Genomic DNA, 22,289 nt, shown 5'->3' on the forward strand with positions numbered 1-22,289 from the left:
GTCGCAGATGTAGGCTACTATAAATGTTGTCCTTGTACACTGCATGGCATTATCTGTTTGTGCCAACTAAGATGCAGTATTGTATATGCACTCCATAAAATTTTTGCTCTTTTATATTATTTATACTCTTATATGATATTGAATTGTGTTTAGCTAACAGATCAAGTCAGCCAATGATAGTGGAGGGAAATGGTGGAATAGTTGATAAGAATCACTGTGTAGAGCTATACTGTGATACCCCAGAATCAGATATATATTACACTACTGATAGTTCACCACCCAGTCTAGCTTCATCTAAAACTAAGGTAAGTCAACCTAGAGTTATTGTCCGTGATATCAGATATATATTACACTACTGATAGTTCACCACCCAGTCTAGCTTCATCTAAAACTAAGGTAAGTCAACCTAGAGTTATTGTCCGTGATATCAGATATATATTACACTACTGATAGTTCACCACCCAGTCTAGCTTCATCTAAAACTAAGGTAAGTCAACCTAGAGTTATTGTCCGTGATATCAGATATATATTATACTACTGATAGCTCACCACCCAGTCTAGCTTCATCTAAAACTAAGGTAAGTCAACCTAGAGTTATTGTCCGTGATATAGGATATATATTATACTACTGATAGTTCACCACCCAGTCTAGCTTCATCTAAAACTAAAGTAAGTCAACCTAGAGTTATTGTCCGTGATATCAGATATATATTATACTACTGATAGTTCACCACCTAGTCTAGCTTCATCTAAAACTAAGGTAAGTCAACCTAGAGTTATTGTCCTTGATATCAGATATATATTATACTACTGATAGTTCACAACCCAGCTTCGTTCGAGTTATTGTCCTTGGTGTGTTATATACAAAGGGTTGTAGCTTATGAGACTCTGTAGGGTTGATATCACTTGTCTGTAACTTACTGATTAGACATCTCGAAATTTATTTTAACTTCAAAAGAAGTTATAATTATATTGTTTTCATTCCAGAAATATGACAAGAAAAATGGTGTAATATTAAGCCGTAAAGGATATTGTTTTATAAGAGCTATATCTGTTGCTGAAAGTTGTATGGTTAGCCACACCTTTACTTCAAAGTATGTATGACAATTTCTTCTTGATAATGTTGAAAAATAGAATACACTTTGGTACATTTCAAAAGTATTGAGTGTGTTTATGGATATTAAACTGGAAAATCATCAGCAGTAAGTTTGATGCTTGGATGCTAATCTGTATGTTCAAGTTTGAATTAGCTGAATTAGGTTAAGATTGTGCCTTAAAAACCTTTTAACTCAATTACTTTTCCTTCCAGTCGTTTTACAGTTCAATCACATGATAATGATGATGATGATAATGAATCAGATGTAGAGGTAGAAGTTGTCAATGAAAATATACAGAACTCTGCTAAGGTATTGTATTTCTAGAGTATTTCTTAGTAATTATAATATACATAATCTTTATTTGAAAGGTTGAGAATAGTAATCAATTTGACATACAAAATTTTGCTATTTCTTAATTATTTCCTACTTTTATTTCAGTCAAACAGCAGTGACTGGGATTGGTTAAACTGTGCTCCACAAATTAAAGGATGTTTTACTGGACCTGGTGAAATGGAATTATTTTGGGAACAAGCAGCAGAAGCCAATAGACATTTGATTAAAGGATATAGTGTAAGTTATTAAATGATAGACATTCTTACAAGTACAACTAATTGCTAGTACTGTTTAATTACTGCTGTTCTGACGGAACTTCTAAATGTTCCTAAATTTGAACTGGTATCAGTTTTTTCTGATGTTTGCAGGCACTCAATAAAAGTTTAGATGAGTTACTGATATGGCATGATTTAATTTTGTTATATTGCAGGTGTTGCTAAATGGCGTGAGTTATTGTCCCTTGTTTCCTGCCCACAATAATAGTCTGAATATAACAGGTCTTGCAGGAAATAGATTTTATCAGATATTTGTGGAGGTTTATTCTAAAACCAATAATAGACCTCTCAAATCTAATGTCTTGGTAAGTTGATTTTATCATTTTTTGTATGTTAAAAGGTAGTATTTAGGTAAATTTGCCAGTCTTGTTTGACTATAACTAATATTTTATGATAAGATATATCCTGTCATTGGAATTTTGTCATGTCCTTTGCTTTTAAAGCTAGAAAAATGGTGAACATGAGTTGCAATCTTGATTTGCTGAGAAAATCTTTTTTTCTAGTTGGATTGAACAAATAATCCAGAAAAGAAGCCAAAATATTTGGTCAAAAACTATTGAGTAGACAGGATCCTTGACAAACTAAGATGTTTATTATTTCACTCAATACTTGATATCATTTTATCTGGTTTCTTAAACAGAATTTACGATGTCCTATCAAAACAAACGAAGGCGGACCGGTAATATCATTAGAAATACCTGATAAAAAGGACTCCATATCTATCGTGTGGATGGCTATAGATAGTCCAGATTGTCAAATAGAAGGTTATAGTGTATATATTAATGATCAACAGTGTGGGCCTAAGGTATTTATTAATTTACTAACATGTGATCACCTAAGTTCTAAATATACTCAAATGATGTGCATGATGTCTTGGTTGGTTCCTCTCCAGCTTAAATGAATAAACACAAATTTACCTCACTGTACATGATATTGTTTGAATAATTTGTAGGTATAATGAAAATGTCCCAGTATGTTATCTATGTGTGATGGCCATCATGTCTGTAAATTTAGATTCTAATTAAAGAGTTGAATTTATGTTTTGTAGTTAGTACCAGATCCTAACAGTAATAGATGTAAAGTTATAATTGGTAGTTGTTCCTATGATATACCATATAAAATATTTGTTGATGCTATAGTATCAGGTAGGCCTATGCTAATAATTGTTATTTTAATACTGAGTTATGAGAGGAAAATTAATTCAGAAAGATAGCATTATTACTCAAAAGAAATTTTAATTGATTCAAGGACCAGCATAAGTTGGTCATAGATAAATGTTATCTCTTTCATTGAGCCATTTCAATGTTTTCATAAAAAAAGACATCATTCAAGAGCTGTAAAAAAAACAAATCTATATGTCCATCTCATTGGATCTATTACCAAAAAGTCTAAAAATTGACATTTGGATATACATGTTGATTTGTAGGTACTGGTGAAACTAAGATGTCTAATGTTATTGAAATGCAGCTACCTCTAGATACAAGTGGTATTACCTTACCACCACAGAATGAGAGAGATAATGATGAAGAGATATATTGTGAATATGTTGAAATACATGAAGGTTCTGGCTATTTACCACAAATGGATGGTAAGTTTTTTTATTTTAAGTCTTTATTCCATCATTGTTCTATCAAAACAGTTTCAAGTATTTTTGGTCCATCAACTTGATTTTTAATCTGCTATTCTGCATACACATTGTTTAGACCAATAAACAACGAATCTCCATTTCTTTTTAGATGAGAAGAATACAAAAGAAGAAGTTATTGATATGAATTACTCAAAAGGTAAGAATTATACAATCTTCCAAATATTCCTTCTTAGGATGATCTTTCTGGACCAGTTGCTGAATTTGGAACAATATGGCATTTCTACCTATCTTCCAGTTACGGCAGTCCTACAGTTTATTAGATTTTTTTAAATCGCAATACTTAACATTTGTAAGAAGTTTGTGGATGGTTGAAATTGGAACTGTTGATTTTTATTATGATAAATAGCATTTTGGCTGTAATTTTTCAACTTATAACTTATTCTAAATGATTCCTGTGATAATATTAATTTTAACTGCATGTTAAATGTTGTGGAAGCATGTATATTGTTTAGGTTTTTTGTTTGTGTTTGTTAGTTGTCATTTATATGTATTTAAGATACAAATCACATACAGGTATATTCAGTTTAGTTGTTGGCTTGTTCAGGTTTGTGAGATTTGCCGAAAGTTTCTCTCTTTAATATGGAATATGGGAAAATAGCATGAGCATGTAAACAGTTTATTGTTGTTTAGGTTGAATCATTTACGGCTTGGATATAAACCACTGCTACATTCACAACAAACTGTATTTTATCTATGTTTTATACAATGACATAATATACATTCTGACATCACATCTCATATTCAGGAGATGATTTCATCGCAATGATTGCATGTAAACTATTAAACCATAAACACACACATATATACATATATAGTATATTGTATATGCAGGTGAAGATCCAGATCAGATCTGAATCAGCTTGAACACATTGAAGATCTGAATCGGCTTGAACACATCAAAGATCTTAATCAGATTGAACACATTGAAAATCTGAATCAGCATTAACACATCAAAGATCTGAATCAGCATGAACACATTGAAGATTTGATTCAGTTTGAACACATCAAAGATCTGAATCAGCATGAACACAGTGAAGACCTGAATCAGCATGAACACATCAAAGATCTGAATCAGCATGACCACATTATTGTATAAGAAGAGGTTAATGTTACAAAGAAACAGATACATTGTGTAATTGAATCAGCATGAATATATAAATAAGCATGAACACACAGAACACTTTTGAGCATGTACACATTGAATGTATGGATTAATCTGATCATTGTATAAATGTATGAAAATATGAATAACAGAAGTCTACTATATATGCATCTAATATATGGATGCAGTTTTCAAGGAAACTTTTTGATTCTAGGTATTGAGCCATTATCAGAGAAAAAAAGATCTATGAAGACATATGCTTCTATGGATACCTACTCCAAAGCATTTCTAGAGAAAAAATCAAATAATATTGATCAAAGTCGACAAGAATTCTTCATAGAAGATGATCTCAAAAGAAATTTCACTGCCCCTAGACAATCACAGAAATCATTTTATGCTGTAGCCAAATTTATGATGAACTTTATTAGAGCTCAAAAACGTTTGCAAGTGTTCAAGAAGGGTCCCAAGAAGCTGCCACTAAATTGGGGAGTACTAAAGAACGTTTTTCACAAAACAGTACAACTTCATGGTCATGTTGAAGTTGGAAAGAACATTCCTGAATTAGATCCTGAACCCGAGGAGGAAGTCAAAGTAAAGCCATCAAAAAGATTGCCCCTGAATAAACTAAAAAGATTTGTAAATGTCAAGCAACAGTTATCTCGAGTTGTAAAACCATCACAACAACAACCTACACCAGAAGTTCAAAAGAACCCTTCATACACAGAAACAAAATTTGAATTACCAAAACAAAATTCCTTCAGTCGATCAGAAACTGAAACAAGACATCTGATGCCAAGACAAAACTCACAATCAAGATCTGATCACTCTGAAACTAGATTACAGTTACCACGGCAACACTCCCAAGGTTATCAGTCTGACAGAAGACTTCAGTTACCGCGTCAAAGCTCACAAGGCTATTCAGACAGTTCTGATCGAGGATTGAACATGCCACGACAGATGTCTCAGTCCCACTCTGATTACTCAGAAACCAGATTTGAGTTACCAAGACAACATTCTCATAATCCTTCAGAATATGCCCAAAGATCACGAGAAGGGTTTGCCAAGATGAGAAATGTTCGATCAGAAGACGAAAGGAGATATCATCAGCATGATCCAAGAAAACATACATCTCATAACAGAACATCATTTGATTATTATCAAGATGATATTGAAGAGGTCTCCTTTGATTCAGAATTTGATGATTCCACAGATAGATCCTATAGAGTAGTAGAACGTGCTGAAGACTCTGGCCAATTTGGTGAACAAAGTAGAGGACCTGGTCGTCATGGTAAAACAGGCAACTATTTCCATGATTTGTATGAAAGACAATTAGAAGTGGATTATGACACACCAAGAAGGAGAATGCATCATGATTTGGAACAAACAGATTCAGAAATATATCATTATGATTCTTTGTATGGCAGAAAACCAGAGCATACCCAAAAAATAATAAAAGATAATTTCCCATATAAGGATGAAATTGGTATTTATCCTCCACAGTTAAATTACTATGATAGAAAAGTTTTGCCACCTAAAGAATATGGCGGTATGCTTGACCGCTATTTGGAATGTTATCAGCAAATGCCACCAGAAGGTATGTTAAGCATGTGTCTTTATTAGAATCATCGTTTTAGCTCATTGGTCAATTCTGGAACCAAGTCTTTTGTTGTATTATTATGATGAATGGAAAGTGTTATGATGAAAGGTCAGAATTATGATAACTTAAAAGGATGTTATTGGTGACCAAAAACAAGTTTTTGTGGCTAGACGGTATGATGGTAATGATCAATGTTTTGCTACATGTAGTTTCCTTTAGTGTCCTCTGATTTTAGTTTAGTTTCATCTTTGGAAGTGTTTAGAAGTGTAAAGACCAGATAATCCATCCTATATATCATTTGTTTACATATTTCCTATTGTGAAAGAGTGTTTATGTTCAGTCATGCTTGTGCTTCTTCTATAGTCAAAGATTATTTATGAATTTCTATCTTATTATTTGTAAATTTAAAATAGAAATATGAATTCATCCTTAGAAAGTGTATTCATCAAAGTGTACATATGATTTCAGATCAAAGTACATTCACAGAAGATCAATATTTACAAGGGAAGAGTGATGAAAAGGGAGGTAAAAAACGCCCAGGAAATACATTCCATATTGATTCTATGGAGAGTGAATCTGAAACTGAGACTGAAGATTCAGATGTAGCTTCAGATGATGACAATAATCTTGAACAGAATATTGTGATCCTTGATGCTGCCAGTAACAGAACACATGACACTGTACATTCCAAATCCAAAAAGAAACATAGAAGACGAAAAGACAAACCGAAACGTAAGAGGAAACATTTCTCACCACGTAAAGCAAGTTATGTGGATGTTGATGATGATGATGATGAAGACTATGCTGATGGAGGAAGACAGGGTAATGAACATCAGAGAAGACATGGTAAGAGAAAATCTGGTAGAACTACAGCTATTGTGGAAGTACAGCAAACAGTAGAATTGGATGTACAAGATAGTCGTTTTGGTGATAATAATCAAGAAATTACAGAACAGAAAAGATTAGCTGTACCAGTCTCTTCTAGTGCTAATATGTTACCAGTTGGTGAAGGCGAGGTAAATGTTTTACTTTCTGTAGCTTTTTATCCAGTTCTTTATGGTTGGTTTCGGTTTTTAGAAAAGGTCATTTCATATGGTCAACATGAACAATTATTATTAGTCAAGATGTGTTTACAATTTTCAATAATTGTGAACTTTCAAATTTTGTGTGCAAAAGCAGCTATAAGAAGAGTTTTTCCACATCTTTGAAGTATTGGAGGTTTTGTTAGTTCTTAGAGGTTCTCTATCACTTAATTTAATTTTTTTTTCCAGTTTATATTGGGAGATGGAGATGGTATTTTACCAGCACCATCTATAATGGTAGAATCTCGTGGTAAAAGAGGTGTTCGAGTTGTATGGGAACTACCAGAAAGTCCTGATCCCAATTATAAATTAATATTATATTGTGTTAATGTTGTTGGTTATAAATTCTCTAAAGACATCAATAGTGACATCAGGTAGGCGTAGATTCTATTATTCTATTATTGATCATGGGTTGAGAGTACTTATAAATATACTACCCATTAGGGTAATAACTGTTATGGGTAAATTAATACAAAATGATTGTAGATCTTGATATTATAATGTGGCAATCCAAGCACACATTCAGACCATATTATGTTTTATTATCATTATTCTGTTATGTCATAATAAGTCTGATTGGATTTGTGAAGCCATGGGGAAACATATTCACCATGTTTATTTTCAAGTATATCTAAAGCTGTTGGTCTGTATTTTCAGTTTTGAGTGTAATCTTGTAGAAAAAGGAGAACAAGTACGAGGTGTTCAACATTGTTGGAATGTACAAGGAGAAGAAAAATGTAATATTAAAGGATTATTACCAAGTCTTACTTACAGGTATTGTTTATCATATATAATATCATATGTTCACATAGGTCATAGGTTAGAAATAGCACAAAATAATGTGGTTGGACGGATAATGATTTTTTTTTTCCAAATATTTGTTATCATTAATTTCTGTTTCTATTGTTAAATGTTATTTTGTAGGATTTATGTTATTGCCAACTATACCCATCTACATGGTGATGAAGCTTGTGAAATTCAAACAACATCATCAGTATTATATTATACTACCATGGGACCACCTAAACCTCCTACTACTCTTGTTAAAAGTGTAGATTTCTACCAGGTAAGAACATTACAGTATAAAACAGTAAATATAGTTAAAGAGATTGTAAAGAGGTTTTGTAAACTTTTTAAGTGTATTGGGAACCATGAGAGTATTGATTTGCACCATTTTAATTTTTTTGTCTGTGGTTCTTGCATCGACCAAAATTAAGAGTTTATGATGTCACTATTGCAATGCTAATGATATAAAAGTACCTATGTGTTAATGACATCTTAGCAAAAGGTTGTATAACTTGATTTGACATCTTGAGAACTGCTTGTATACATACATGTGTAATCTACCGATGTTGTCGGTTTTCTACCGCTTTTGCATGTTGTCTACCTCTCTACCGGCGGGATACCCCAATTTTATTTCCCCAATTAAGATGATAATTTAATATATTTTCACCCGATAATGTGTATTTTAAGCACACGTGACACACTTTTTATAACAACATCCGGTAGATTCTACTTTTGCTTTTACAATAAATTTTACGGTAGCCCTACTTTTACTAAAAATAATATAAAATCGTTTTGTAATTTTACTGTAGGCTGTAAACATTCATTTATTGCCTTCATAACGGGCTTACTACTGGAAGTCTTTCCATATTATATCTGAAGAATGTCAAAATGGAAAAGGCAAATTTGGTTCAATACTTCGTGAGGGTATTGCAGGAAAAGTATTTAATGATCGGAAAAAGTAATATTGCTTTCAGAATATACTGATTTTTAATATGGTATTACATATATGATGTAGGCCTACAAGTTGTATATGATTGATTCGATTTTAATTCTTTGATGTAGGCAACTATGGAATGGGATCCACCAAGTATTGTACATCCAGGTGTTAAAATAAAAGGTTATCAGTTGTATGTTGATAATAAACCATTAGGTGATGTTAGAAACAGTGATGTAAGACAGATGGTGATAAATAATATGATACCAGGTAAAATGATTTATAGATATTTATAGAAATGCTGATCCTACGACTAAATTTGGAAAATCTTGATACCTTAGAAAAGTATACATGTATTTCTCTGATCTCTGTCATCAACAAGTATTCTTATCATTTTTCCAGTCAACAATTTTAATAATGCCAGGCAACCTTGAGTTATCCTTGTAAAGGTTTCTTTTCTTTAATTGATAAGTATGAGCAGAATCCAATGATTAAACCAATTTGAATAATCAACAAATTTCAATTGAAAACAGAATTACTGTGTTTATTCATACCAAATCTTTTCAATATAATTTTTGGGTATTAATTATTTTTTGTGGTTTGTAATATAGTTTCATTTCATTTTTTTACATGTAGGTAAAACTATATCAGTCCATGTAATAGCTGTAACATCTAGAGCTAGTCAAGAGAGTGATCCTTCTAAAACTATTTACCTGTCTTGTCCCAGACGACCTCCATCACCAACAATCACACAACAACCATCATTTAAACAAGGCTGTGTACTTATAGCCTGGGATAAACCTAAAGAATCAACTTCTTCTAATATTGAACAGATATCAGCCTATTGGTATGTACAGGTTATAGAAATAGTGTCTTCAACTATTTTATCACAGGCACCAAGCCAGTAGATGAAGTGGTTACATATTTCAATCATACATATCAAGAACAGACTAAGTGTTTAAAGAACTTTTGTAAGTGTTGGTCCTATAGATGTTGATGTTTATGAATTACCAAAGCCTGGTTTTAACTTAATAAATTTTGAAAATATCAATTTCAGTCTGGAGAATTGCAATGTCAGAAAATTCTGTCTCGAATTTGTATGTGTTTTCATATCAAAATGATATTTGTTATTTTCAGTGTATATATTGATGGAATATGGCATGGTGAAGTTAAAGCTAATAAAATCAGTGATAAACAGGGTTATCAATTCTTTCTTACTGATTTATCTCCAGAACAATGTTATGATGTCTCAGTTAAGGTAAATTTGTTTTAACAATTCTCAATAGGTAACACAGACAGAAATTTAGTCCCTTAAATCAAATGTGGTAATCTTGAAATATGCAATGTCAGGCATTCGGAAATATTAATACAACACAAGATGCACATCTAGGTTATGATTCAATACATAAACATATCTAATCCACTAAGTTATTTGGTAAAATCGATAGTAATTGATATATTTGAATTATGTTTTTTTTAGTCTGTTTGTGGTCAGAGAGATGTTGATAAAGAAACACAGCATGTCTATTGTTTAAGTGATAGTCCAATGTCTAATATTGTGACTGTACGAGCTCCAGCAGCCCCTAAATCTCCTACTCTCAGACTAGAAGGTTTACATCCAGATGGTATAGATGTAACTTGGCAAGTTCCTCAACAGTTTGGTGATGCTTCTATATCAGTAAGTTTTATTAGATCATCATTTCATTCAAAAGAAAGACAGAAACGAAACATAATTTAAAAGGATAATAAGATTAAGTTCTACCAGCTGGTCCATGGCCAAAACTCTTTAAAAGATCATTAGTATCCATTTAAAACTTAGTGTACTAGAATAAGGAATAAAAAATTGACAATGATTAGGACATACTTATATTTATATCATTTTGATTCTTTGTTTTGTGGTATTTCTTTGTTTTAAAACATCTCTATAACTATTTTCTAAACAAATTTCAAGACTTGTGACTTGTATGATTGTAGGGTTATCAAATGTTGAAAGACAATAAATTATATGGTGCAGTTATTCCCCCTGATGTAAATAGTTTGAAGATTAAAGACATGTCATTAGGAGAGAAGGTTAATCTACAACTAATAGCTCTAACAGAACATCCAGTGGGTAAAACTGATGGTAGTCTAGCTGGTGATAAAGATTCTGGACTAGGTGGTTCTACTATACCTGATGATAAACGAGGTTGGTACTAGGCATAAAATTCTCACTCTTCAAAATAAGTACCAAACTGGCATATCTTTTGATAACAGTGGACTTGATTCCTTGAAAATGAAATCCTGCAGGCTATGTCATTATCTTATCACATTTAGTTTTGTCCAAGAGTCAAGATGAATTTTTTTATGCCAGAACTGAATCAGTGTGTTTATCATTGATAACTTACCATCTATTGTAGATATATTTATGGGTGAAAGATATTCAGGATGTAAACCAGGCCCCAAATTATCCATACATTATACTGGCCTAGTACAAGCTCCAACTGAAGTGCGATGTGAAAAGGTCACAGGTCACTCAGCTTTGATTGTATGGAATAAAGGTAATTCTATATCTAGAAAGGAATAAGTTCATCTCAGTATTTGAGTTAGCAACTGAACTAAACTTTAACAAACTTAAACTTTAAATAGTGAACTACAACAAATTAAGAAAGTTTAGGTTCTGGTCTCTTTCAGAACTTTATTCTCATTCTCTAATACAGATATTACCAATATCAATGGTCATTTATACATATTATCATGTAAATTTTGGTGACATCAGTCTCACCATCAATGATTAACTTTCGTCAAATTGCAGAGGAACTGTATGTTGGATTTTATTTCTGCATAGAACTATGGATAGCTGAAGTTGAGTTCAATCAACTTGTTAAGCAAATACACAAATAACAAGTAATTTCATAGATATATTCTAATCAAGTCAGATGCATTTAAGTACATCAGTGCTGGCAAATTTTCAGTGAATGTTACAGTCTGCAGATAACTATAGTAATATGCAAGTTTTAAATCATATAGTTTACCTAACCTTATATTGATTGTTATAGAAAATGGCAGTAAACCTCACTTTGTTGGAGCTGAGAATTACCAAGTAACATGGTGGCCTGGTAGTAAACCACAAGATGATATTAACAGTGACAGTACTTCAGGTAAAGTAACTTCATTATACTGAGTTCCACTGATGAGATTTAGTGTTGATTGACCAGAGTTTGAGTAACAAGTATACTGCCCCTTAGAAAGAGGAGACATACATAAGAATTCCTTAAGTTTATCATGACATAAATGATTTCAAATCATAGACCTTACAATAAAATGGAAATGGTTAATATATTTATAAGGTTGTGTTAAAAAACGATTCAATTTGAAATCAGACATTACAATATGGCCAATGAAGATATTTTTTAAGTTTTGTCACAAATAGTTGTTTTTGTTTTACAGAATGCTGTCATGATTTTTAATATAATACTTGTGTTTTATTGCAGATGATCATCTAATAATAACTAATTTAAAACCCAGTACTTGTTATACAATAGTGGTAGAAGCTAGGAAGATGGAGAAATACACTGATATTGATGAATCTTTATGTAAGTAACCGATTGGCTGAAGGCTTTAGGATGCTTCTGTTTCTTTATAGAATTTAAAAGTAGCTATACATTAAACTTGTATTTTGCTCTTGATTAGATTAATGAAAAATAACAATACCATTGAAGACTTTGCAACAGGTCTTGGAATTATACTCTATTTCATTTTACTGTGAAATTCTTTACTAGATATATATTAGTCCAAGGAAAGAAATTTCTGATTTAAGTGAATATCTGACAAGTAGTAGAATCCAATTTATTATACAGTGGTGTAACCTATTTTCGTGGATATAAGGATTCAACACCGAATTTCATCAAAGTTAAAAAAAACTAAATTTTTTTTTTATGTCTTAGATGTTTCCTCAGATATTCTACAAAAATAATTAAAATTGGTTTGTTTCGATTTTCTTTATGAATTCTTCACTTTGACCCATATTTCATGAGCAACCAACTCGGCAACGGCGGCAGAATGCGTCGCCTATTTTCGTGTACAATGTTTGAACTATAAATAAGTCTAGAAAAACACATTATATGGATACTGGGTGATATAATTAACTTCTCTTAGTATTTATCTTTAATATCAATTCATTATAACTAGTGACAATTCCTTCAAAGAACCAGGATTTAAAAAAAAAATAGTGACTGACAAAATAAGATACGTAGCGTGATTTATTGCTAAAAGTCACTGAAACAACATAAGAATATGGTCCTCTTTGTGTTCCATAGAAATTTTCTGCTGACACGGAATCCGCTAGTTGATCACGTGACTTTATTCGTTGGACTACATTCTAGCAGACGACACTTGGAATTCCGATTACCGCTTGGGATTATAAGGAAATTCGGCCGACAAAAAATGGTGACGTTTGGTAATAAGTGAAATCTGCCATTTTGTATTTGTCAAAGTATACATTAGTACATTTTACATTGCTTGAAACTACTGGATTCAATACTACTAGCTGATATTGTAGAGAAAACCCATGTTTATCAAAACAAACTAATGCGGAGGTCGCGCAAGGTCGCTCATGTAAATTATTAATCGTTTCCGGAAATCCACGAATAATAGGTTTCCACGAAATTAGGTTACTTGACTGTACTTAAAATCTGTTATTTTCAGATGATAGAGAGACATCAGATGGACTCAATTCATTTATATTAACAGCCAAATCTAAACATATCTCCTTGACAACAGCCAGTCCTCCTAACCCACCTCGTAATCTAGGTGTTAAAGCTACAACTTGTAATAGTCTACAAGTTATATGGGATCCGCCAGAGGAACATGGTGCTGAAGTTATAGGTTGGTATTTTTAATCAAACGCAAATTACTTACCTGATCTGACACTTGTTTCTTAAATAATTTTATGACCAAATTTTCTCATTTTAAAATAGAAGTCCATATTTACCGAATTATTATCGTAAGATTTCCAGTGTAAGGCCATGTAACAAGATGTTTGAGGTTGTAGTTCAATCTTTCTATATCGCTGTTCAAATAATGTATCGAGCACTATTTTTGAAGTGAAAATATTTTGATATTGTAATGACTTAATGATTATAATTTTGAATTTCCTAGGAATTCGTATTGAGTGTGTTGCTGCTGATGAACAAGATCAACATTTTGTCACAGTAGACCTAATGCCAGATACAAAATGTACAGATATTAATACTCTTCATGAAAAGAAAGACTACAATGTTCGTGTTATTGCTGTTACTGATGAATACTTTGACAGACTACCTGATAAACATCCTTTAAAGAAATCCAGAACACTACCTAGAGATGTCCTGGTATCTACTGAAGACTCAGTCTGGTTGCCCAGTTCAAGTATCTTGGCTAAGACAGCAGGTACTGAAGCTCCTGCTAATTTGAAGATCACTGAATCATCAAGGACTTCATTGACCTTGACATGGACTCCACCTATAATATATGGTTCCAATAAACTACTAGGACAGATTATTCGTTGGTCTGATGTCAAGAGAAACAAAGGTGAACATGGTATGATTATAGCCAATCATGTCAGTGTCTTGCCTACAGAAGATAGGATTAAACTTGATGATCTATGTCCAGGAGCTCAATACAAGATAGTTGTGGAGGCTGTTGTTAGCATTAAAACTTCATTGGAAAGAGAGAAAAGTGGATCAGGTATTGAACAGTATAGAAGAACTGCTCATGTCATGTCTAAACCACTTCTAGCTAGAACTCGAGCTCCAATAGAACCTCCTCGTTTACTCCTGACCTCCTTTGATAAAAATCAAGGTTACCTCTACTGGGAGAAACCTCCATTGTTATCTGTTATTGGAAAGGATGATGAAGGAAAACCAAAGTACCTTCGACGTTACTTAGAAGGTTATAAATTAGAGATTAATGGTAAATTACAATGCTATCTTGGACCATCAGCTCAAACCTGTACCCTGACTAAATGTAAACCTGGTAAAGCTTACAGTGTGGTGTTGGTAGCTGTCACTTGTACAGAGGAATCTAAGAAGACCAGAAAACAGAAGGTATTTAATTGTTTCATATTTGAACATTGAGCTTTACAAAGCTGAGGTTTATTGATGTGTATATATGAAGCTTTTATTTTCAGAATGATTGTTTTCATATGAATATCTTGATGTCTTTCTTGTCATTTTACTGAGACAATTTAACTTTTCAATTAAAAATCAATTATTTGATGCTGCAAATCCTTTTCAATACCGTTTATTCTTTCTTCATGAACAATTCCATATGTAAGGATAGCTCATTTAAATCTGTTTTATTTTTCATTTCAGTTGAAAGGATTCTTTAAGAATGTTGATCCACAAGATATTGACTATGCTGCTATATTAAATGATGATGAAAATTTAGATGAATCACCATCAGAACCATTAGAAATCTGTTTACCTAGAGATCAAGAAGGTAACAAGACATTGTCCAAATTCCCCTTGGGATAAATTGAAATAGATTACATAGGTTTTAATTCAGTTCTTCGACATTTTCTTTCTTCACAAGTTGGTAAGGACAAAGTGTAAGTTATCAAGTTTAATTATGATTTGCCTCACATGTATTAACTGCATCTCTTCAAACAGTGGCTAATGCTGCTTGAGTACTAGAAATTGATAGCCATGTGGACAAATCAATATCACTTTCTGTATTTGTTATTTCAGGATTCTTATCATCTCTTCAAGCTGTATATAAAAATAAAGGTAGTGAAGAAAGTGATGGTGTAGGCGTAGCACATTTAAAATGGAAGATTCAAGGACGTACCAACCTAATAAAACAGTTCCGTGTTATATGGTATTGTGTAGAAGATAGAATTATACAGACTAAATATATCACATCTGACAGACATGACTGTAGTATTCCTGTCACCAAGATCAAGTAAGGAATTATGTCAAAATTTTGAAGATATCCTGTAACTTATCTATGATATCTCATGTATATTTATAAGTCCACACAATGTTAAGGTATCTGTTGGTCAGATTGTTTGTTTATAGTTCTTACTATATATATATAAGCTCTAATTTTTGAAAAATTATTTTCATGCATCGTATTATTTTAAGATTTCAAGACATGATATAACTGTATTTACTATTCCATTTTATGATTTCAGGACTTTATACAACTTTACTGTAGAACCAACATATTATACTGATGTAATATCACAGACAATACAAGATGTACAGATCATGATACCTGGACCACCTGATGCACCTGATATCTATCTCCGCTCTGTAGATACTGAAGAATTTATCATTGAATGGGGTGAACCTAGAGTTTTTGGTGGTGTTAAAGTCAAAGGCTATCAGGTATTTTTTTTTTTTTTTATTTACAAGCATTAAAGAGCTCAAGAAACTGCAATGACTGATAGGTTGTGTTTCACAATCTGAGTTAAGCTAAGTTTATATTTTGATCTTTTGCAGATTGTCACTTTTGTTTCATGTCTGTATATGGATCTGATTTATTATAGAAACATAATAGCAATATATATCTTTTTCCAACTTTATTTTAGGTGTATATGAACGATAAGAAAGTTGGTGCAGAACTCAGTAATTCTCATAGAAAAGCTGTTATCCCATGTCGACCCAATAGGTAAGTAGTTAATTTTTGTAAACTATAATGCACAAAAAGTTGTAAAGTTTGTCTTTCCATTAAAGGAATAAGCTTTTAACTACAGTTAGAAGTACTTAACTGTCTTTTGCATTCTGAGATGTTTTTAGCATTAACATATACTGTTAACCAGATGCAACAGTAATGATATTATTTTTTGTTCAACAGGATCTACAGAATAAACTTGGTGGCTCTCAGTGCTAATTCTCAATACAGTGATTCTCTTAAATCAAATACCTTACTAATTAATACTTCTACTAATCAACATCAGACTGGTGATGTAGTTACTATTGATGACTGGGCTTCTACTACCGACGACAGTGATATACCAGTGAAAATTACTAAGGTATTAGATACTGGTATACATCTAGATTGGAGTACCTATTATCCTTCAGAGGAGGTGGCTTATTATAAAGTTCAGTGGAGCTCTGTTGCTCAACCTACGGTAAGGTTCTTTATGTTTGTTAAAAATTAATAGTCAGACTTGAGAATAGCTGTAATTCTCAGGCTTCCAGGCAGACTGTTAATGTTATGATGGAAATTCAAATTATCTGTTCATGATTTAAAATACTTGTAAATTTCCATGTTACATAGCGAATATTTGCCACGTTACTGTGCTTCATAAGGTGAAGAAATGTAGAACTCCGTTCTGTTTCATTTGTTGTCTATAAAATTGAGTTCAATATAGCAATACTGGCTTCTCCAAGAGCATGTTGATTCTTGCTACAACCATAAAGTATTGTTACTATAACCCTGACAAACCCAGAGTGATATCATAATTGCAGGCATACCCTGTAATACATGTACCACATTATTTTTATTAGTGGAGGTAGTTGATTGATTGTGTTGTCTTCTGATTTTAAATCTTACACCTTAACATTATTAATTTACAGCAAAGAGAAGTTCAATTGTCTGCAAAAGATACAAACTGTGTAATAAATAAATGTTTACCAGGAACTAACCATTTTGTACGACTCGTTGCTTTTGACTCAGGCGGACAGATATGGGAGAAATCCAGACAAATGACAATTCAGACGTCTGCACCACCTGATGCTCCAATATTATCTATCAGGTATTTCTATTCTTCATCAGATACTATAAAGATACAAAAAGATATTGTAAAAGTTGCCACCAACTAAATCATTATTATCAAATTGTGGTAATGGATGCCTTAAATAACAAAACAGTTTTTCTTATTTTCATATTTAAAAAAAAAACACCCTATGCTCTTCCCTAATCATTATCAAATTTGCCATTATGTATATTTTTTTTGTTGTTAACAGAGCAAGTAATTTCCGGTATTTAGCTATACAATGGGAGAAACCTAGTGAATATGGTGATGCTATAATAGCAGGATATAAAGTATTTGTTAATGGAATTGTTGAAGCACATTTAGCTGCAGACCAACTGAGTTATACTTTTACTAATGGTAGATGGTGTCATGAGTACTCATTTCAAGTTCAGGTACAGTTGACTCATTGACTACTTTAATCAAAATAATCACTGATTGTATTGGACCTATTGAAATAACATAGTTCAAAGAATTAGATTTTACTGTCATGGAAGAAATATAACTGACTTGAGCTGATATTACAGGCTATGACATCAGATGAGAAAATGAACAGTAGAGTGTCAGATCAACTAATAGTAACTTGGCCTGGAGCTAAATCACCAGCTATCCATCGTATTCCATCAGTTAGTAGTTCTACATTACGTGTCGGTTGGGAAGATCCTCATCTTACTGATGGAATTAAAGTCAAACATTTCAAAGTAAGTTTACCTTTATTGACATGCAGAAAAAATTATAAGTGATGCTCAAAGGGTTAAAGATTAATGTAATAAGAAATAAAGGAATTGGACCGGTTATTTAAAGCCAATTTATGTATAATGAACTTCTATTTTAGTATGAACCATATAGTAATTACCAATTTATTACTACATTATCTTATCTTATATTTTATTATTGAATATATTTGATAGCTATGTTGTATAGAAGAGGATACAGAGAAGTTAGTCCAATCTGTTGGTCCAATACATCCTAAAACACGAGAAGCAGAATTTAATCATCTAAAGAAAGGCAGCTATTCAGTTTATTTAGAGACTCATGTAATTATTTTTATTGTTAAATGTTTAAAATGTGATGTTGTGTTTATTACCACTTAAGCTACCTCAATTTAAAGTTCTCTCTACGATGGTATTTATGTTTTCAGTTGTAATGTATACTTGAAAGTCATATATCTGCTCCAATATCTTGTTACATTCTTTTGTTCTGAGAAAAATTGAACTATACAAGTCAGATTTATATTGTGTTTATGAGCACATGTACCTGACTATAATAGTTTTTATCTATTCTTGTCTTTCTGTAATAGTTATATGGTACTGGTGATGTAGTAAGATCAGATACTATTAGAATGCAACCGTCTCTATCTCCTGATGCACCACAGATAGCAGTAACTATGGTAGGACTTGAAGAACGGCGCCAGTTAGAAAAATTAACTTGTGATTTAGTCAATAAACGAGATAGACTAATTCGTGCTGTAGGACATAAATTAAAACGTATAGGAGCTTTATCTCATCCTGTTAAAGCTGAAAAAGATGAGGTTAGTCAAATTAAAGTTTTTTTTAAGAATCTTTTGAAATGCTAATAGATCTACTACGATATACACAATTATTGTACATGTGATATATTATTCAGCTGCAGATATTCAAATCTTAATGATTACAAGCTAAGTAGAGTTACAGGAATCAAATTTTCCTTATTGTAGTCAATTTTAATATTTTGTAGGATATAATTATCGGTGCTCATACTCTGACTAGAGTAGAAGAATTATTAGAGGAATGTTTCCTTGGTCTGGAACAATATATAGGTACTATTTCTTTTTAATTATATAAATTTGAGTGCATACTTTTTATTTTAATAGAGCTAGTCAACATATGATCATCTTTGTCATCTTACGTCAGCAGTCTTACGTTTTGACAAGAAATGAAGGCATGTGTTCTTCAGATAAAGTTTCAGTTAATGTTTTGGTAAATTATTTGCAAAGTCCTGAAAAAAAGTTTTAACAACATAAATTTTAATATATGTATGACTTACTCTTATCAATAATTCATTATTCTAGGACAGTTAATAGCCTATGTATCATGGCAATGTCCTCAATCTAATCCTGATATGTGTGTTAGTGGTTATAAAGTGCTAATTGATGGTAAACAATATGGAAACGCCTTACATGCTGGTGTTAAAACAGTTAAAGTTAAGGTAAATGGAAGTTCTTTTCTGGCATGTCTAGACTTTTAATTAGTTGGCAGAAATTTGTTGGTAATTTAAGATTTTTTCACTATTGATCCTTTAAAGCCATTAGCATGGCTTGTGATTTAGAAATGATATTTTTGATCATACAGATTTAGGTTTAACATTTTACAGGTGTGTCTGTGTTAATACAGGTATTACTGGCATCATAAGATAAAATTGATACAGGCTTGCTAAGGCTAACTGCTTTATGCTATTGGAGTGCTGTTCATACCAAAATTAATACTTTAGTAATGCACATATCTTCAATGTTGTAGAATATCTGAGTGAAAAGTTTGAATTAGTCGATAATAAAATTCTATATCTAACTTTGCACAACATTGCTTGTTGAACTAATAATTTAGGTCATCTGAAATTGGAAAAGAAATTGACCATATTTTAATTGCCAAAATTCTTTTGTAAGTTGAAAAAAAGCAAATATTAACCCTTTTTTCAAAGTCCACATTTCTTTTTGTGGGAACAAATGTAATTTCATTGATTGTATACATCAGCTAGCCTTTGACAAGATCTTGTATCTCATTAAAGTTGGGATGTTATGAAGAAAAATGGTTTTGCCGCTTATTCTCAGTTTTTAACTTATTTCAAGAGAAGTCTATTGTGTATTGTAGTTGGATCTTAGTGAACCCAGTTATAAGTTGACCATGGTAGCTATGACAGACAAACCACAAGGTTGTAGTGATGAATCTAACATGGTAGAACTACTCACCTCACCATTTAAACCATTCTCATTCTATTGTTACCATGGTATTCATAACAAAACAGCCAAGTGAGTATGAAACATTTTGTGGTTACCACAGTTACCATAGTTTACACTGATTTTAACAACTTATGAACTGTGTAAGTACTTCTCCTCTTAGGTTGGGATGGAACACAGTAGTAAGTTGGATTGTTGTCTGCAAGGTGCTGTGGTTTGAATCTCCCTCAAGGTATGAAAAATTCGGATGCCACAACAAGTGTTTTTAAGAGTCTGTCCAGTCCGTTTTCGACCCCTATCATACAGTCAAGTAACCTAATTTCGTGCTGACCTATTTTTCGTGCATTTCCTGAAAGGATTGATAATTTACATGTGCGACCTCGCTTGACCTCTGCATTTGCTAGTTTTGATAAACATTGGTTTTCTGTACAATGTCAGCTAGTAGAATGAATCCAGTAGTTTCAAGCAAGGTAAAATGTATTAATGTATACTTTGACAAATACAAAATGGCGGATTTCAGTTATTACCAAACGTCACCATTTTTTATCGGCCAAATTTCCTTATAATCCCAAAATAGGTTGCATCAATGTAATACTCTCTCATTATGTGACGTTCATGTACATGTATGCACTTCCTTGTAACTTTAAATTTGTTAATTCTTTACTTTCTACCTTGTTGATGAAAATCTACAGAAGCAGCAGAAAAAATAGCATTATTTAGGAGTTTTAATTCTGTTTTTTTAATATTTCAGATGGCCCAATCCTGGTTGCTGTAAATTTGAAGATTCTACTTCCTATGAACGACAGGTAGCCAAGAAATTAGCCAATCAGGGTTTATTACAGAAACATGTACCACCCCCTGTATGTAACATATTAGATATATTTGATGGAGATTTTAAACCATTCATGTCAACTCATAAACCACAGTTCCCTACAGTAGTCTTGTTCTGGACACCTTGGTAAGTAATTATAACACAAAGCAAAAATCATTAATTTTCAAGAGTTGACAGCAAATATTGTTTCTTGAGCATGAGATTTTATAAATGTATGTATAACTTTGATTATTTTTATGCAGCCCAGATTTCTTGATTGAACCATGCAGTTTCAGAAAGGAATGTTTTAGTTTTCTTTTTATTTCAGGTGTGAAGCTTCCAAGAAAATATTTGATCATTTTATCAGATTTGCCAAATCTTCAAACAGTGAGGTAAGAAAGGGCTTTCATGATATCAAAAGATTGATAACTAAACTATTTTTAAAAGACACTGGGTTGAAAAATTTTCAACGTCTGAAACCTGGACCCTGGACGACCTTGCTGAGTGGTCTTGGCTTTACTGACTGAACTATAAAGAATGAATATATTACAGGCCAGTTTTATTGGTGTAACATGTGGTATATCTGGTATACAAGCTACCAATAGAAAGTACCTAGCTGATCTATTAACAGCTAAAGGATGGAGAGATGATAATTGTGTGTGGCATGTCACCAGTGAATGTTCTTCTAGTAGAACTAGAAATGATATCATTTATAACTCTTCAGGTAAGTCCACTATTTGTTTTCTGAAGCATTTAATACTTAGATGGAAGATTTTAAAACTGATTGTAAACAACAAACTTTTTCGAAAATTACTCTTGAAGGCTTTTTAATATATTTTTGCCTGATAACATTCAGGTTTTCGGTTTAATTTTGTTGACATGTTAAAATTTAATGATTTATCCTGAAAACCTAATTTACCCCCTCTAAAACGATGTTATTATCTTAAGACCTGTAATAACATTTTGTTTAATCAGT

General features: G+C 32.2%; 1 protein-coding gene across 1 annotated transcript in view; it reads left to right on the forward strand.

Annotated features, from left to right (window-relative positions):
• The window catches only part of LOTGIDRAFT_153880 (hypothetical protein), a gene marked incomplete at both ends in the record, with an annotated part of 35,912 nt that overhangs the window by 12,202 nt on the left and 1,421 nt on the right, over nt 1-22,289 (forward strand). Inside the window, 41 exons of the mRNA XM_009059879.1 lie at nt 154-305; nt 613-669; nt 988-1,094; nt 1,310-1,406; nt 1,536-1,667; nt 1,861-2,010; nt 2,346-2,510; nt 2,754-2,850; nt 3,132-3,293; nt 3,442-3,489; nt 4,670-6,049; nt 6,521-7,068; nt 7,324-7,508; nt 7,792-7,908; nt 8,059-8,200; nt 8,983-9,124; nt 9,491-9,701; nt 9,992-10,112; nt 10,335-10,532; nt 10,829-11,039; nt 11,251-11,391; nt 11,890-11,991; nt 12,325-12,426; nt 13,538-13,717; nt 13,991-14,916; nt 15,184-15,310; nt 15,559-15,772; nt 16,005-16,200; nt 16,404-16,483; nt 16,670-16,946; nt 17,395-17,573; nt 17,785-17,965; nt 18,098-18,271; nt 18,482-18,607; nt 18,871-19,101; nt 19,287-19,368; nt 19,621-19,757; nt 20,417-20,574; nt 21,254-21,460; nt 21,642-21,705; nt 21,866-22,037. Of these exons, the coding sequence (XP_009058127.1) occupies nt 154-305; nt 613-669; nt 988-1,094; nt 1,310-1,406; nt 1,536-1,667; nt 1,861-2,010; nt 2,346-2,510; nt 2,754-2,850; nt 3,132-3,293; nt 3,442-3,489; nt 4,670-6,049; nt 6,521-7,068; nt 7,324-7,508; nt 7,792-7,908; nt 8,059-8,200; nt 8,983-9,124; nt 9,491-9,701; nt 9,992-10,112; nt 10,335-10,532; nt 10,829-11,039; nt 11,251-11,391; nt 11,890-11,991; nt 12,325-12,426; nt 13,538-13,717; nt 13,991-14,916; nt 15,184-15,310; nt 15,559-15,772; nt 16,005-16,200; nt 16,404-16,483; nt 16,670-16,946; nt 17,395-17,573; nt 17,785-17,965; nt 18,098-18,271; nt 18,482-18,607; nt 18,871-19,101; nt 19,287-19,368; nt 19,621-19,757; nt 20,417-20,574; nt 21,254-21,460; nt 21,642-21,705; nt 21,866-22,037 (8,478 nt within the window). The remainder of the gene's footprint in view (nt 1-153; nt 306-612; nt 670-987; nt 1,095-1,309; nt 1,407-1,535; nt 1,668-1,860; nt 2,011-2,345; nt 2,511-2,753; nt 2,851-3,131; nt 3,294-3,441; nt 3,490-4,669; nt 6,050-6,520; nt 7,069-7,323; nt 7,509-7,791; nt 7,909-8,058; nt 8,201-8,982; nt 9,125-9,490; nt 9,702-9,991; nt 10,113-10,334; nt 10,533-10,828; nt 11,040-11,250; nt 11,392-11,889; nt 11,992-12,324; nt 12,427-13,537; nt 13,718-13,990; nt 14,917-15,183; nt 15,311-15,558; nt 15,773-16,004; nt 16,201-16,403; nt 16,484-16,669; nt 16,947-17,394; nt 17,574-17,784; nt 17,966-18,097; nt 18,272-18,481; nt 18,608-18,870; nt 19,102-19,286; nt 19,369-19,620; nt 19,758-20,416; nt 20,575-21,253; nt 21,461-21,641; nt 21,706-21,865; nt 22,038-22,289) is intronic.

The sequence above is a fragment of the Lottia gigantea genome, assembly GCF_000327385.1.
Source record: "Lottia gigantea unplaced genomic scaffold LOTGIsca_4, whole genome shotgun sequence".
NCBI classification, from domain to species: Eukaryota; Metazoa; Mollusca; class Gastropoda; family Lottiidae; genus Lottia; species Lottia gigantea.